Source organism: Petromyzon marinus, chromosome 1 (assembly GCF_048934315.1).
Source record: "Petromyzon marinus isolate PM22_M1 ecotype Great Lakes invasive population chromosome 1, UKy_Petmar_22M1.pri1.0, whole genome shotgun sequence".
NCBI lineage: Eukaryota > Metazoa > Chordata > Hyperoartia > Petromyzontiformes > Petromyzontidae > Petromyzon > Petromyzon marinus.
This window is the reverse complement of record NC_133667.1, coordinates 2,782,713-2,797,309: the sequence shown is the minus strand read 5'-3', so window position 1 is coordinate 2,797,309 and position 14,597 is coordinate 2,782,713. Positions and strand designations below refer to the sequence as shown.

General features: G+C 52.6%; 1 protein-coding gene across 2 annotated transcripts; it reads right to left on the bottom strand.

Moving 5' to 3' along the window:
• Nucleotides 1–1,152: 1,152 nt before the first annotated feature.
• AGXT2 (alanine--glyoxylate aminotransferase 2) lies at nt 1,153–14,281 on the bottom strand. 2 transcript variants are annotated; one of them, XM_032977387.2, is made up of 14 exons: nt 13,976–14,281; nt 12,812–12,903; nt 9,812–9,996; nt 8,916–9,039; nt 8,187–8,281; nt 7,668–7,761; nt 7,368–7,461; nt 6,839–6,939; nt 5,785–5,877; nt 5,123–5,255; nt 4,334–4,422; nt 2,719–2,868; nt 2,302–2,400; nt 1,153–2,174 (listed from the first exon to the last, which is right to left on the bottom strand). In XM_032977387.2, the coding sequence occupies exons 1-14, from the start codon at nt 14,025–14,027 to the stop codon at nt 2,067–2,069; spliced, it is 1,509 nt and encodes a 502-aa protein (XP_032833278.1). In that variant the 5' UTR covers nt 14,028–14,281; the 3' UTR covers nt 1,153–2,066. The 2 variants fall into 2 exon arrangements, with proteins under 2 accessions (XP_032833278.1, XP_032834052.1); XM_032978161.2 differs by lacking the exons at nt 12,812–12,903; nt 13,976–14,281 and adding an exon at nt 12,666–12,799.
• Nucleotides 14,282–14,597: the final 316 nt, after the last annotated feature.

Sequence of the window (14,597 nt, the reverse complement as noted above, 5' to 3'; positions counted from 1 at the left end):
ATGTCCGTATTACCATACCCTCCTCATCATGCCCTTCTCACCTTGCCCGTACCATCTGTCTTGTGTTACCCTTTATCTTAACTCTGCTGTTGCTGCTCCCTGCTGTCATGAAGGAGGGAGGAGGTTCCTGCCTCGAGGCAGAAGTTGCTGATGGTGGAGGTGGGAAAGATGATGGAGATGGAGGTGATAATATAATTTAGATGTTGAGGATGCCGCCGCCGCAGCCGCCGACGACGAGGAAGAGATGACGGGGCCCGGTGAAATCCGCTCGGAGCACCGACGCCACTCACCACGCACCGCACACCCCCAGCACCGCACCAAACCCGGCACCGCACACTCCCCCCAGCACTGCCTGCACCGCGCCCAACCAAGACCCCGCACAGACAAACGGTACCGCACACGCAGACGAAACGGCACGCGGCGAGCACAACGCCAGGCCCCACGGCCACGGTGCACCGTGCCTGGCACCCACCTCGGAGGCCTCCCCATGGGAGGGGTAGGCTCCCCGGGAGCACCAGAAGCGGCGGGCAAGAAAGAGGAGGGGACGGAGCCAACGAGGGAGGAGGGGAAGCGGGAGAAGAAAGGTGGTGACACAACGAGCTCCAGGTTGGGCCCATGTGATGCACACAGCATGGAGGCATTGGGGTGTGCGGGGGGGGGGGCACGCGGGGGGTGTGCGCGCGTGTACGTTTGCCGGTGTCACCACAGGAGTGTCTGGGCCGCGCCATCTGGGGGCAGGATTTCTCTTCCCGGAACCGGCTGTTCCAGCACCTGCGCAGCACCGGGCACGCCGCCCCCGGCGCCGCCGACCCCACAGACCCCACGGCGCCAGCAGCGCCCGACAAGAAGGGCAAACGCAAGCGGAAATAGCCGCACAGCCCCTGGGCGACCCCCCCGCCTCCCGTCTGCCTCCTAACCAGCCTTATTATTTTTTCGGAGATAAACCCTGTAAAGTCACGGCGTTGCACGTGCAGTCTGTGGTGGCGCTGTGTGGTGTAGGGGTGAGGGTCGATTCTTAGTGAAGGTAGGGTGGAGGCCCAGCCGGGAGCTTTGGCACCACCTGAGCCAAGCGGGTCCTGTCGTTTCAAATGCTGTTGCTGCTGCTCTGTAGAATTGTACTGCCACTTTCACAGAGAGACACTTGCGGCACAGTAGCGGGAGGTCGTTTATTTTCATTTTTATTTTTTACGAATCACTGTTTTGTGGCTGTCATTGGGGGATCGGAGCGGCGAGAGTCGGCGAGTGTCGGCAAAGTGAGGTGGGTGCGGGTCAGGTGAGGTGGTGCGAGTAAGGCTGATGGATCGAATGGTGTGGATTTAAGTAGCGTTTATTGGGCTTGGTTCGTTGTGCTGGGGAGGTGGTGTGGCGTGGCTGGAAGGTGTAGTTGGGTTCCTGTTGAACAGGAGCACCCAACTCGGCGTCACACAATGTGAAGCGGTTCGCATGATTGACGATCCTGTGCTCACTCTCACGTTGTTTAGTGCCCTCCCCTTTCTTTTATTCACAAATTCCACCGTCATTGTTGCCATGAAACTGCGGCCATTACACCTCTGCCCATGCTAAGGACCCGTTTCATCCCTGCCGTGCTCAACCACGTTAGTTCACGTTTCTCTCTTCCTCATCCCACCCGCACTGCTCCTCCACCTTGGACCTCCCTCGCCCATTCTCTTGTTTTTTCAAGTTGCTCTAACCTTTCTCAAATAGAGACGCTTGTTCTTAGCTGCTGTACTATCGTCAGTGCCGTCATCCCCATCGTCTCCATAGCCTGGCTTCAAGACCAGTCATCCGTTCACATCTGGAATTCAAACCTGCTTGTTGCTGGCCTGCGCTCATGGTCGGCCTTTAAAAAGAAAAAAGGTCGGTGTAGCCACATGGTGGTGGTGGTGGCCATGTAGGATGGTTGCAGAGTGTGACTAAGTGGCGGTGGTGGTAGTATTGTGTGGCTGTGTAGTGCAGTTAGGTGGTTTGACTGCATGGTGTGGCAAAGTGGTGGCGGTGGTGGTGTTGCGTAGTAGACTGGTGTAGTTGCGTGCGGAGGGGGCGACTGTGGGGTGGCACGACCGGGTCTAGGCGGCGTGGCGCTCGCGGTGGTTGCTCAGGGCCCTGTGCATCACGGCGAGCGCAAAATCCACGTCGGCGGTGGTGATGCACATGGGCGGCTTGATGCGGAACACCTGCGGCACCGGGGCACACAGACCACTCCCTGTGACGCCGCCATCGCCACAAGACCCCCATCCCCTCCGAGACCCCCATCCCCGCTCGAATCCCCACCGCCCAGCAACCGCCACCTCCTGGCCTCACCTGTCCGTAGACGCCGCCCTTTCCGATGAGGAGGGACATTTCCCTGCAGTCCTCCCAGATCTCGTTAATCTGCGCCGCCGGAAGCGGCGTCCTGCTGGCCTGAGCAAGCGCACAGCAGAGCGGCACTCGAACACGGTGGACGTACGAGGCGAGCCCACGCACCCTGCGTTGGCATGCATCTGCGTGTGCGCGTGCATCTGTGCATTTCCTCACGCGTGTGTACTTGCGCCTGTGTGCTTCATAATCAGAATCTTTATCCTTGACAAATCCGATGAGCTATTAAGCTCTTTAGCTCTTTTTCATAGATGCCCAGTAGGGGGCGGTGTGTTTGTATCGGTACACCCTCGTATGTGTCTGTGCATGTATCAATGTGTCCAGACGTCTGTGTGTCCGGTTGTCTGTGGTCTGCCATCGTACCTTGTCGGTGACAAGTTCAACACCAATCATGAGCCCCTTGCCGCGCACGTCCCCGACCACTTCGAACTCGTCACGGAACCGAGCCAGCCCGGCCAGGAGCCGCCCCCCGGCCTCGGAGCACACGGCCTGGGTCCCGTCCTCCTCAATGACCTGCTCACGAGCACACGGACGGGGACACACGTGAAGACGCAACAGGGGACACACGGCGGTGGGAGACATGAGGATATGCCAGGACTCGTGTGGTTACAAGGGAGATACCACCGAGCCTGTGCTCAACAGTACAGAGTGTAAGAAGAGGGAAATGCTTTTCAGGTTTTAGTTTTATGAATGAAGATTGATGTGTTATAATTGGTTAAGTTGCCAAATATGCACGTATGCATTATTTAACTAAGAAAATATCGCAGGTTATGTATACAGTAGAACCTCGGAGATCGAACGCACCAGAACTCGAACAAATCGGTGTTCGAACCATATTTCCGAACATTTTGTTGCCCCGGAAACCGAACGAAATTCGGAGGTCGAACGGGGCAATCGCGACTTGCAAGAACCTGTACACGGCTGAGACGCGTGGAGCATGCAGCGTGCTTGACGCTTGCCCAGACAAACAGGACTCCCTTTCCAAACAATAACACCACCACCTCCTCCTCCTCACTACCTTCCACTCAAGCCATCAACTCTCCTTACTACAGGTAAAGTGAAGTTCAATGTTCATTCCATATATTTGTTCATTTATTCCATTTATTTTCTTGTGTTTCTTGTTTTTTTTGTATGATTTTATGCATGTAATTACTGTAAACTTCGTGTAAAATGCTTTATAATGAGAGATTTCTTGTGTCTGGAACCAATTAATGCCATTTACATTAAATCTTATGGGGAAAGTAATTCGGTATTCGGACAAATCGGTGTTCGAATGGCCTTCTGGAACGAATTAAGTTCGATCTCCGGAGTACCACTGTATTTACAAATCTGGAAACAAAACATTATTTTATCAATAAACAGTTTTGACTTTTCTTCCCTCGATTTAAAATGAGTACACCAAACTCGCGTTTTACGCCCTTGACGAGTGCAGGATGAATGCGGGATCTGGAATAAAAAAAAATGTTCGTGAACGACGTCGACTCGGGATGCCCAAGGATGTGTTGCAAGAAGCGAGGAAGCCCCATGGGAAAGAATAAAAGGGTAACGGAACAATGAAGCACCAGGTTGGAGACCGAGAGGCAGGCCAAGCGGGAGGTGGATCGAAGTGGTTGGGACCAGGGTTGGAGTGCACGTGGAGATGATGGCCCAGGACAGGAGTGAGTGGAGAATGGGTTCCAGGAAGGCAGAGTGCACACGAGGGGGGGAAATTCCAGGAAGAAGAAAGATGGAGGATCTTTATCCTCCAGCTGCTCTTGGAGAAGGAGGGGGTAGAGAACGAGGGGGGGGGGGGGGCAAGAGGAGCTGTGGGGTGGCCTTAAAGTTGAAGGCGCAGGACATGCGTGAGTGGAGACGGAGGACCAAGAAGGCAGATACCTAGAGGTTAAAAAAAGAACACGGAGCCCGTGTCTAATCCTGACCCCGTGCCGAACCCTGACCCCGTGCCGAACCCTGACCCCATGAGGGGCGCTGCACTCACGTCGAGCACGGCGGAGCCCACGGCACAGGCGAGGGGACTCCCGCCGAACGTGTTGAAGTGAAGCGCTTGGCTCATGACGCTCGCCACCTCTGCACACGTGCCCAGAAAGACAAAGGTCCCCCCGGTGTGGTCTTTTTTTCAACATTACACTGTTGGGGCAAGTGCTGTCAGCGAGCACGGCACGTGACGGGGTGGGGTGGCCGGCACCACGTCCGGCCGCCTTCGTCTCCCCAATGCTGATGTTTACACACTGCACCGGGTACTCATTTGACGACCTAGGGGAGGCCCAGGACCGGCTTAAATACTGTTTGCCATTATTGGTCGTGAGGGGGAATTGAACTCGGGCCACAGGTTCGGAGCACAGGGCGCTAACCACTGCACCACCACTCACCACATGTTCAGCGGCTGGGAGGGGCCTCGTATGTGCAGTGCGTGGCAGTGATGTGTTTGGTGTGTACGTGTATAGCATGATGCGAGTGTGGTGTGGCATCACTATGGTGTGAGCGTAGTGTGAATGTGGTATTCGCTGTGTAATGTGAGAGTGATCTGTGTGCGAGTATGGCATTGCTGTGCGAGTGAGGGTTGTGTCGTGTGATGTGTGGGTGTGCAGGATCACTGTGCAATGCGTGCCGTGTGTGGTGTATCGTGTAGTATCACGTGGCTGTGGGCGAGTGTGGCCATCACTGTATCTGAGCTGTGCGGGTGACCGCAGTGTTGAGGGTGTGGTGTGGTGAGCGAGCGAGCGTTGCGTGGCACCACGGTGTGCCGCGTCCGTCCCGTGCTTATTACCGGCGCTGGTGACGACAGCGGCGAGAGGGAAGCCGTTGCCGATTCCCTTGGCCATGGTGACGATGTCGGGCACCACACCATGAGACTCAAAGCCCCACATGTGGCTCCCGAGACGCCCAAAGCCCGTCTGGACCTGCAACACACAGCACCCGAAGCAGATGATGATATGCACATAGATCCCCCCGCGTAGACCTTTAACAAGACTGTTGGAGCAAGTGCTGTTGGCGAGCACCTATGAAGGCCGGCACGGTGCATGGGGGGGGCTGGGTGGCCAACACCACGCCCTAGTGTTGATGTTTATTAAACATCACACTGGGTAATAATTTAAGGCTAAGTCAACCTAGGGGAGGCCCTTAGGACCGGTTAAAATATTCGTCACTGTTATTGGTCGTGAGCAGGAATCGAACTCTGCGCTAACCACTACAATAACACTCCCATCTATACCCACATGTACACACACTAACGTGTAGTGATGATGATGGAGTGGGTTGTAAAGGTAATGATTAAGATGACGATGATGGAGATGGTTATGGTGATAATGGTGATGGTTGTTGTGATCATTTAAATGGTTGTGGTGATGATGGATGTGTGATGATGATGGTGATGGTGGTAGTGATGATGATGATGGCTGTGAAGATGATGATTATAGTGGTGGGTCTCACCTCGTCGGCGATGCACAGGCCGCCCCGTGCACGCACCATTCGGTACGCCTCGGCCAGGTATCCACGCGGGTACTGAACGGAACCACCCACGCCCTGCACACACACACACAGCACCCAGCAGGAATCAGCATCCAGGAGGAATCAATCACAGCACCCAGGATGAATAACAGCACCCACCAGGAATCACATCTCTCTGGCTAGGTCAGGGGTCATCAAAATACATCTCCGGAGCCACATGTGGCTCGTTAAGAGCTGCTTCATGAAGTTAATTATTAAAGACCACTGTCTTGTATTCACATGCATTGCGGCTCTTTAAATATTGAGGGTTTTTTTACCGAATCCGAAAACAATAAGTAATATTTAAAAAAACCTTTTTAAAAACACGCTTTAATGAAATGTACCGTACTAGTAATGCCAGAACTCCACGACTCCAGGAAGTGGCCGCAAAGCTTGCCATAACGTAAGGGGACCGTGGTCATTTACAGCCAACGTCAGTTGAGCGTGGACAATTAGACCCAAGGCGAAACATAACATAAAAAATAATGTTTAAAAATATTTTTTTATAGAATATAGTATTGTCATCAGTATGACATACGTATACCAAGTTTGCAGTCGATACCAAATTGGAAAGTGGGTTAATATTGAGTTACAAGATTTGAGGATACGACAACATGAGAGTGAGTTAAATAAAAAAAAGCGTGTAAAAATGGCTCTTGTTATTTTGGTTTCCAACCCCTAAGGGCTCGGTGCGCTTCGAGGCCATCGCATGAAGTGCGGTGGAAGGCTCGCTGGCAGGAGGTCACGGGACAGACCCAGGTATTGTGAGTTGACTCAGATGCCTGGCAGATGCACCACCTGTGCTCCCCACTGTGCCAACTCGCTCCTCTTGCCATCCGCTGTTGGAGGCAACTTGTCTGCGTTACCGGAAGCCTTCCTTTTGCAGAGCCTTCACCACAGAAGATAGTTTAATCCGCTCATCTCCTCTCCAGCCCATGGCTCGTTCGTTTTAACCTCCAGCAGGAATCGGTAAACCGCCCAGGGCCGGCGAGCCCACCTGGATTGATTCAGCGAAGAAACCCGCCACTTTCTTGGGCACAGACGTGGCAAACACCTCCGCCAGCTGCTCCAGGTAATTATCCTGGGCTTGGCACGAGCCTGATAGGACAGGTCAGAGGTTAGGGTCAGGGGTTAGGGTCAAGGGTTTCAGGTCAGATGTTGGGGTCAGGGGTTTGTGCATGCGTGTGTGTGTGAGATTGCTCCGGCTGTGTAGGGCGTTAGTGCTTGGGTTGTGGAGGGTGTTAGTGCACGGGTTGTGTAGGGTGTTAGTGCACGGGTTGTGTAGGGTGTTAGTGCACGGGTTGTGTAGGGTGTTAGTGCACGGGTTGTGTAGGGTGTTAGTACTCGGGCTGTGTAGGGTGTTAGTACTCGGGTTGTGTAGGGTGTTCGTTCTCTGACTGTGTAGGGCGTTAGTGCACGGGCTGTGTAGGGTGTTAGTGCTCGGGCTGTGTAGGGTGTTAGTGCTTGATTTGTGGAGGGTGTTAGTGCACGAGATGTCTGTGCAGGTCGTGGCGATGCCCACACACCGTGAGCGCAGGCGCAAGGCCGCGTCGTCTGCACGGGGGAGTCACGGCAGTGAGCGCCGCCCCACAGCCCCCGGTACACGTCCGGGCACATGACCTGCGGGCACAAAGACAACGATGCCCCCGTATATCCCAACAGGCTGTTGGGGCAGTCCCCTTTAGCGAGCACCTATGCAGGATGGCAGGAACACGAAGGGGGGGGGGGGGGTGGTGAGCGTGTGTATCGTGTTAATAGATGCGAGTAGTGCGTGCATGACTATGTAGAGAGTGCGTGATGTGTCGCGCGAGCGCGTGTGTGCTCACGGCGTGGCAGCCAAAGCCGTTTGGGACGCTGTACTTGTAGGAGCCAACGTTGGTGAGGCCCATGGTGTAAGGACTGGCACCGTGGTAGCCCCCGCTACACACACGGGCACACGGGTAAATCACACACTTACACACGAAGACAAATATCTCTCCGTATAGCCTTAACAGACTTTTCGGGCAAGTGCTGTTAGCGAACTCCTATGAAGGCCAGCACGGTACTCGAGGGGGTGGGTGGTCAACACCATGCCCGGCTGCATGTCTCCCTAGTGGCGATGTTTACACACCGCACCGTGTACTCATATGAGGCTGAGTCGACCTATACACACACCCCTGCACACACACGCACCGACATACACAGCGCTGCATCCACACACTCACACACACTCCTGGCACACGACTGCCAGTCACCACTGGTGGCTGTCGAGGTGGTGATGTGCTCCCACGGAGCATACGCCAATTCTAGGCGCATGGGGCTGTAATGTCTGGTGGTCCGGTGAGTGGTTCCGGTGCGCACGTCACCGGAATGAGAGGATGTCGAAGTTGCCGGTGTAGGCACGCGCCATGAACATGGCCAGGTCGTTGGCTTCTGAGCCACTGTTGGTGAAGTATATAACCTGGGGGAGAACACACGCACACAGCGCACACAGTGCGCACACGCACGCATGCACAAGGATAAGCATGTTGGTGAGGCCCATGGTGCAAAGGTGGTTAGCACACCGGTGTATATGTATAATCTGGCCTGCTGGCTCAGCGGAGGAGTGAGCAGCTCACAGTCGGAAGGTCACGAGTTCAAATCATTGATTGGCTTGTGCGATGGATATACTCGCCCCCCGCCATATAAAATGTGGAATTTTCCACCGCCGGCTCTGCAAGGCAGTAAACAATGGGATGAGCACCAACGTCTCAACGCTTGCTTGAGTAGCAGGAAACCACCGTCACTTTGTTTTGTCTAGATATGTACCGTATGTTGAACTTCTTTCGCACCGTACGTAGCCAACCGTGCTAATCGAAGGTATGTATATGTCTGTGTATACTCCGCCGCAAATGAGTACCTGGTGCGATGCGTGAACATCGCCACTGGGGAGACAAAGGCGGCCAGACGTAGTGCTGGCCACTCACCCCCTTGTGTGCCGTGCCGGTCTACTCGCTAACAGCACTTGCCCCAGCAGTCTGTTAATGGCTACATGGGGGGATTCTTCCTTCGTCTATGTGTGTGTGTGTATGTGAACATGCGCGCGCGTGTGATGCCTTGAGTGGCTCGGGCAGCAGGGCGGCGAGCTTCTCCGCGTACTCGTGTACGGGCGGGTGCAAGTAGATGTTGGTGGAGTGCCACAGCCGGGACAGTTGGGCCTTTGCGGCGCGCGTCACCGTCCTAGGCAGAGGTGAATACGGGGACCCGGGTCATGACCTGGATAGACACGATGGGCACGTGGTCCTGTGAGACCCTCTCGGATTCCCCCCAGATCCTCCCGATCCTCCCGATTCCTAAATCCCAAAAGTTATTGTCCCCTGATATGCATGTGTACGATCACAATCTATCGCTGGAATCTCAAATCTCAGTGATTACCAGCATCCTTCCAATTCAAAGTCCTCCTGGATCCCACAATCCTGCGGGTCACTGGATCGCGTGCTTTCAGCTGCGCTTCAGCGGCCGTCTGGAATGCTCTTCCTTCCGATATTAGGAAGCCACTAGAACTATACACTTTTAAATCTACGGACACTTTTAAATCACTTCTTTAAAACTGCTTTTTGTGTTCAGTTTGTTGTCCTTCCTCCACACCTTCAATTTCCATGGTTTGCTACATACGGTGCAAAAAACGTTCAACGTACATACATGTCTCCATACCCCCCTGGTCCCCATAATATTGTGTCCTCATATCCCTGTGTCGCCGTGTTCTTCCTCTACTAGGTTTACCCTTGTGTCCCCCGTGCCCCCGTTTCCTCTCGTACCACGTTTTAAACATGTCCAGTATTTCCTCCAAGTCCCTGTGTGCCCATGTCCGTGTGCCTCCTTCTGTCGCCATGTCCCTGCGTGTCCTGTATCCCCCATGTCCCACGTGCCCATGTGCTGGCGTCCTCCTCGTCCCGGTGTATCCCAGTGTTCCCAGTCTTTCCCGCCCGTGTTCCCATGTGCGGCGTCTCACGGGTGGCAGTGCCCCACGCTGACTGTGACGATGCCAGCAAAGAAGTCGAGGTAGCGGCGCCCGTGCTCGTCCCAGAGCCACTGCATGTGCCCCTGGTGCAGCAGCAGCGGCCGCGAGAAGTACGACACCAGGGCTGGGTTGAGGTGGGCGCTCCGCACGGCGCACATCCGCTCATAGCTCATAGACTGCGCAAACATCGCCACACAACCACGCACACAAGTGCCAAAGTGGCATTCTGTGAAGTGCTTAATTTCTCACTCGATATTTTTTTCGGAATGCCACTGATAGACTGGCTTTGATGTAGGGATTATCGGCGTAAGGCACTACCACTGGTAGTACAAGGTATGCCTTATCCATGACGATGCTATATTCTTGTGTACTCTATTCCTATAATCCTATGAATGCATAGGCATTCAATAGTCAAAATAAGGTAATATGGATGTGGCGTGCCAAAATTATTTTTCAGAACGGCGTTCCAGACTTTTCAGCCTGTGATTAAACCACTCGCTGAGCAAGAGAGATCCTGTGATTAAGCCCGGTTTGAACCCGGTTTAATCATGGATGGCCGAAACTCCCAGTTGGACCCACGATCTCAGCCGTATCAGCTCAGCGCTCGGACATCACACTTTGGTAATACAGGGCAGCAGCAGGAATTTAACCATCACCCCCCCCCCCCCCCCCTGGTTGAGAGGCACCTAGAGCCTGACAGTGTAATAGCATAGCGGTCAGCACTTTCAGTGTCCACGCACGATCCTTTGCGGTGGAGGCATACCCCGCAGTGGTAAATAATTACTCTGTGCACGATTGTCCTGATGAATGATTGTACAGCGTTGTGGCTTGTATCGACAGATAATGAATGTTTGGGCAAAGCTTTGCTTGGGTTTGGATGGCCCGAAGCCAAACGCACAGAGCCTCGAGTCACGGTGAAGCACACCATTCGCTGAGCAAGGACATTCTTGCCAGTAGAGAGAAATTGTGACCACGGAAGCAGGTGAGACCTGGGGTCAAATAAGGAAAGCAGTGCCGCAAGATAGCATAGATTCACGTAGAGACCCATAGACTTGCACAGCCTTTACAACTTGACTCGTACAACGTATATTGAGATGCAGATTGACACAGCGTTACAAGTATAGAGACTGATACACTTACATTGAGACGTACAGTATAGGCTTACATAGAGTGCCATATACCTACTTAGAGATCCTGATATTTACATAGACTTATACAGAGACCTATGAACTTACATAAAGAACAAAGACTTACATAGGCTTACAATGAGACCCATATACTTACAAAGAGATATATAATTACATAAACCCTTGCAAATTAGATGATCCATCCCAAGGGATTTTCCCGATAAATATAAGAAAAAACCCAGACTTCAATAGAGACCCACAGACTCACACAAGACCCATAGTCACATAAAACCCCATGTGTATATATGTATGTTGAACTTCTTTCGCTCCGTACATCGATTTGCATAGACATTAATCAAGATCCATATTACTAGTTAGAGACCCTTAAGCTTACATACAACTCAACACATTCGGAAATAACATTGTGGCCTTAAAAGGAATATACAGCAGACAGGGTGGCCCAAAAGTCAGTACACGTGGGGTTATTTTAACACTGGCATGAACACATTGTATTTGTTTATTCTTTAAGTTAATATTGTATCTATTATCGTTATTAATATCAATGTTTCTTCTTCCTTTTCAGATGACATTTAAAAATGGAAATTGTTTTTACCAAAGTCGAACGAGTTCAATTTGGTTTGTTTTTACATATGCTAAATAAGGCAGTTGTAATCTTACAAAATCCTCAATTTAAAAAATAAATTAATGCATTAATATGCATGGCATTTGGTTGGAATATTCGTTAAAATAAATGAGATAACCCTATGTGACTTGTTAAAATAATATAATAACCCTGTGGCTCGACTTTTGGGCCACCCTGTATAACAGCTGACGTTTGTGGCAATGTCTTACGCTTACATAGACGTTTACAAAGACACCTTACTATACTTGCACAGATTACCCATACACTAACTCACGTAAACATATGCACTCACACAGGCTTACATAGGGGGCCCATATACTGCACGTACATAAACCTATAGAGATACTCATTGACTTACACAGAGGTCCATATACAGGGACTTCTTTCCTTACGAACGAGATAGGTTCCAGGTCTCTTCATAAGTCGATGTGTTCGTAAGTCCAACTTTGCTCGTTGTACGACATGTACACTAAACACGGGGAATGGCTTTAAAAGTTGTATAATCTCCTGTAGCTGTAGATGCCACTGGTTTTTCACGTTCTGCAGATGTAGATGCCACCGCCGCCATCTATTGCGCGGCGGTTGAACTTACGACTCTTGGTCCGAACAGGCAACTGGACAAACGGACCAGGTTTGTTCGTATCTCTGAAAGTTCGTCAGTAGAGGAGTTCCCTGTACATTGACAAATGGTTGCACGCAGACACTGTGCTGCCATCTCCTGGACCACCTCAAAACCCAGCGTTTATTGATTTAAAATCACGATTCATGAGCACAGGTCAGCAACAAACAGCAACATTAAAGTCGTTACAGATGAAGTGTGTAACACGTTTCTTGAATTGAGCAAAGGTCTCGATGGTATTATGAGCTTAAAGGGTGGGGGGGGGGGAACGAGGCGAATGGGAGGGAACAGGCAGAGACAGAAGCGAGCTGGTGACTTTGCAGTGGCCGGTGGTGGCTTAACACAGCACAGGTAGTACAGAGTCCTCAACACGGTAGGAGGAATCAACGAGTTAAGTTCACGGGAGCAGGTAACCGCTGCAGTAGCGATAAAAGAGTTGTCAGGAGTGGGACTGACCGGCGGCGAATGGCTGGAGCGCATCGGTGCCGACTCATAACGAAAGGGTTTGGGGAGCCGGGAACCACGGAGATGCCAATGTCTTCATCAGGTCTTCCACGTCTCCATGTGGTGCAAGGTGTGGGCATAACAAGGGCAGGATATACCTCGTAGGGCTGAGGCTGGAAACTGCAGGGTGGCAGGGTGGGCGGCTCGGCCGAGCGGCTGCTTGCACTGGCGAGACCATGCAGGGCACGAACTGCAGCAAGGGTGAACACCAAGCATGCCACGTGAGCACGTGAACGCACATAGCACCAACTCGTGAAACACCTCAGCACTACGCGCGAACACCCAGCATTAAGCATGAACACCCACGACTGCGCGTGAACACCAGCGCTAGAGTGAACACCCAGCACTACCCATGGACACCAAACAAACATACACATCAACCACCCACGTGGTGTGGTTAAGGTGGTTGTAGTGTAGTTGTGAATGTGAATGAGGTGAATGAGGTGCTTGTGACAGGCGTGGTGGTGGTGTTTAAGGTGCGGTTTGTGTCGCAGTTTTGTTGTGGTGGTTGATGTGGTTTATGCTCAGTGTGGTTGAGGTGATGATGGTGCTGCGCTTCATGTGGTTGTGGGTTTAGTTGTGCCGCGGTTAAAATGTGGTTTATGTGGTTGCAGTAGAATTGGTTATGTGATTGTGGTTTTATTGGGGTGATTACGGTGGATATGGTGGTTATGGAGTGGTTGTAGTTATGTGTGGTGGGTGTGGTTATGTAGTGTGGTAGTTGTGGTTATGTAGTGTGGTAGTTGTGGTTACGTTGTGTGGTGGTTGTGTTGTGTTGTGGTGGTGGTTGTGTGGTGGTTGTGGTTATGTTGTGTGGTGGTGGTTGTCGTGTGGTTATGGTTATATAGTGATGGTTGTGGTGGTTGTGGTTATGTAGTGTGGTGAGTGTGGTAGTTGTGGTTATATAGTGTGGTAGTTGTGGTGGTTGTGTTGTGGTGGTTGTGTGGTGTGGTGGTTGTCGTGTGGTTGTGGTTATATAGTGTGGTAGTTGTGGTTATATAGTGATGGTTGTGGTGGTTATGGTTGTGTTGTGTGGTTATGGTTATGTAGTGTGATGGTTGTGGTTGTGTTGTGGTGGTGGTTGTGTTGTGTGGTGTGGTGGTTGTGGTTGTGTGGTGTGGTGGTTGTGTGGTGGTGGTTGTGTTGTGTGGTGGTTGTGTGGTGTGGTAGTTGTGGTTGTGTGGTGGTGGTGATTGTGTTGTGTGGTGGTGGTTGTGTGGTGTGGTAGTTGTGTGGTGGTGGTGGTGGTGGTTGCCCCGTACCCTGCCGATCCCCCCCTCTCGCCCGCGCCAGGCCCCGCGCCACTGCCAGCATGATGGCCTCTCACTCCTCTCCCTCCTCTCTATCCTCTCACTCCTCTCCCTCCTCTCTATCCTCTCACTCCTCTCCTCACGGCGCGGACCGCGCGAATGGCGATCCCCTCGCGCGGACCCCGCGGCCAGGGGATGGAGGGAAGGAGGAGGAGGAGAGGGAGGGGAGAGGGGCCCCGGGCATCCTGCCACGCGGTTCAAATTCCGAGGGGCCACGCCACCCCTCGTACCGCTCGCTCCCAACAACACCCACACACACCCCTCGCACAACCCCCCTCGCACACACCCCCAAGCAAGTCCTCACATACCCCCAAAAACCCCGCACCCAACCCTCACCAAACACACGCACGCACGCATCCACAAACTACTCTCACTAACGCCACTTACACACAACCATCCACGCCCCCTCACCCACACACTCCCTCACCCACACACTCCCTCACCCACACCCTCCCACACACTCCACTCCCTCACCCACACACTCCCTCACCCACACACTCCCACACACTCCACTCCCTCACCCACACACTCCCTCACACCCACACACTCCCTGACACCCTCCCACACACTCCAC

Coding starts and splice junctions, on each gene's coding strand:
- AGXT2 (XM_032977387.2), bottom strand. CDS start 14,027: ATGCTGGCAGTGGCGCGGGGCCTGGCGCGGGCGAGAGGGGGGGATCGG. Junction 9,997..12,811: donor TCCAGCCTCAGCCCTACGAG/GTATATCCTGCC, acceptor ATGTTTGCGCAG/TCTATGAGCTATGAGCGGAT. Junction 5,878..6,838: donor TCTTCGCTGAATCAATCCAG/GTGGGCTCGCCG, acceptor GTGTGTGTGCAG/GGCGTGGGTGGTTCCGTTCA.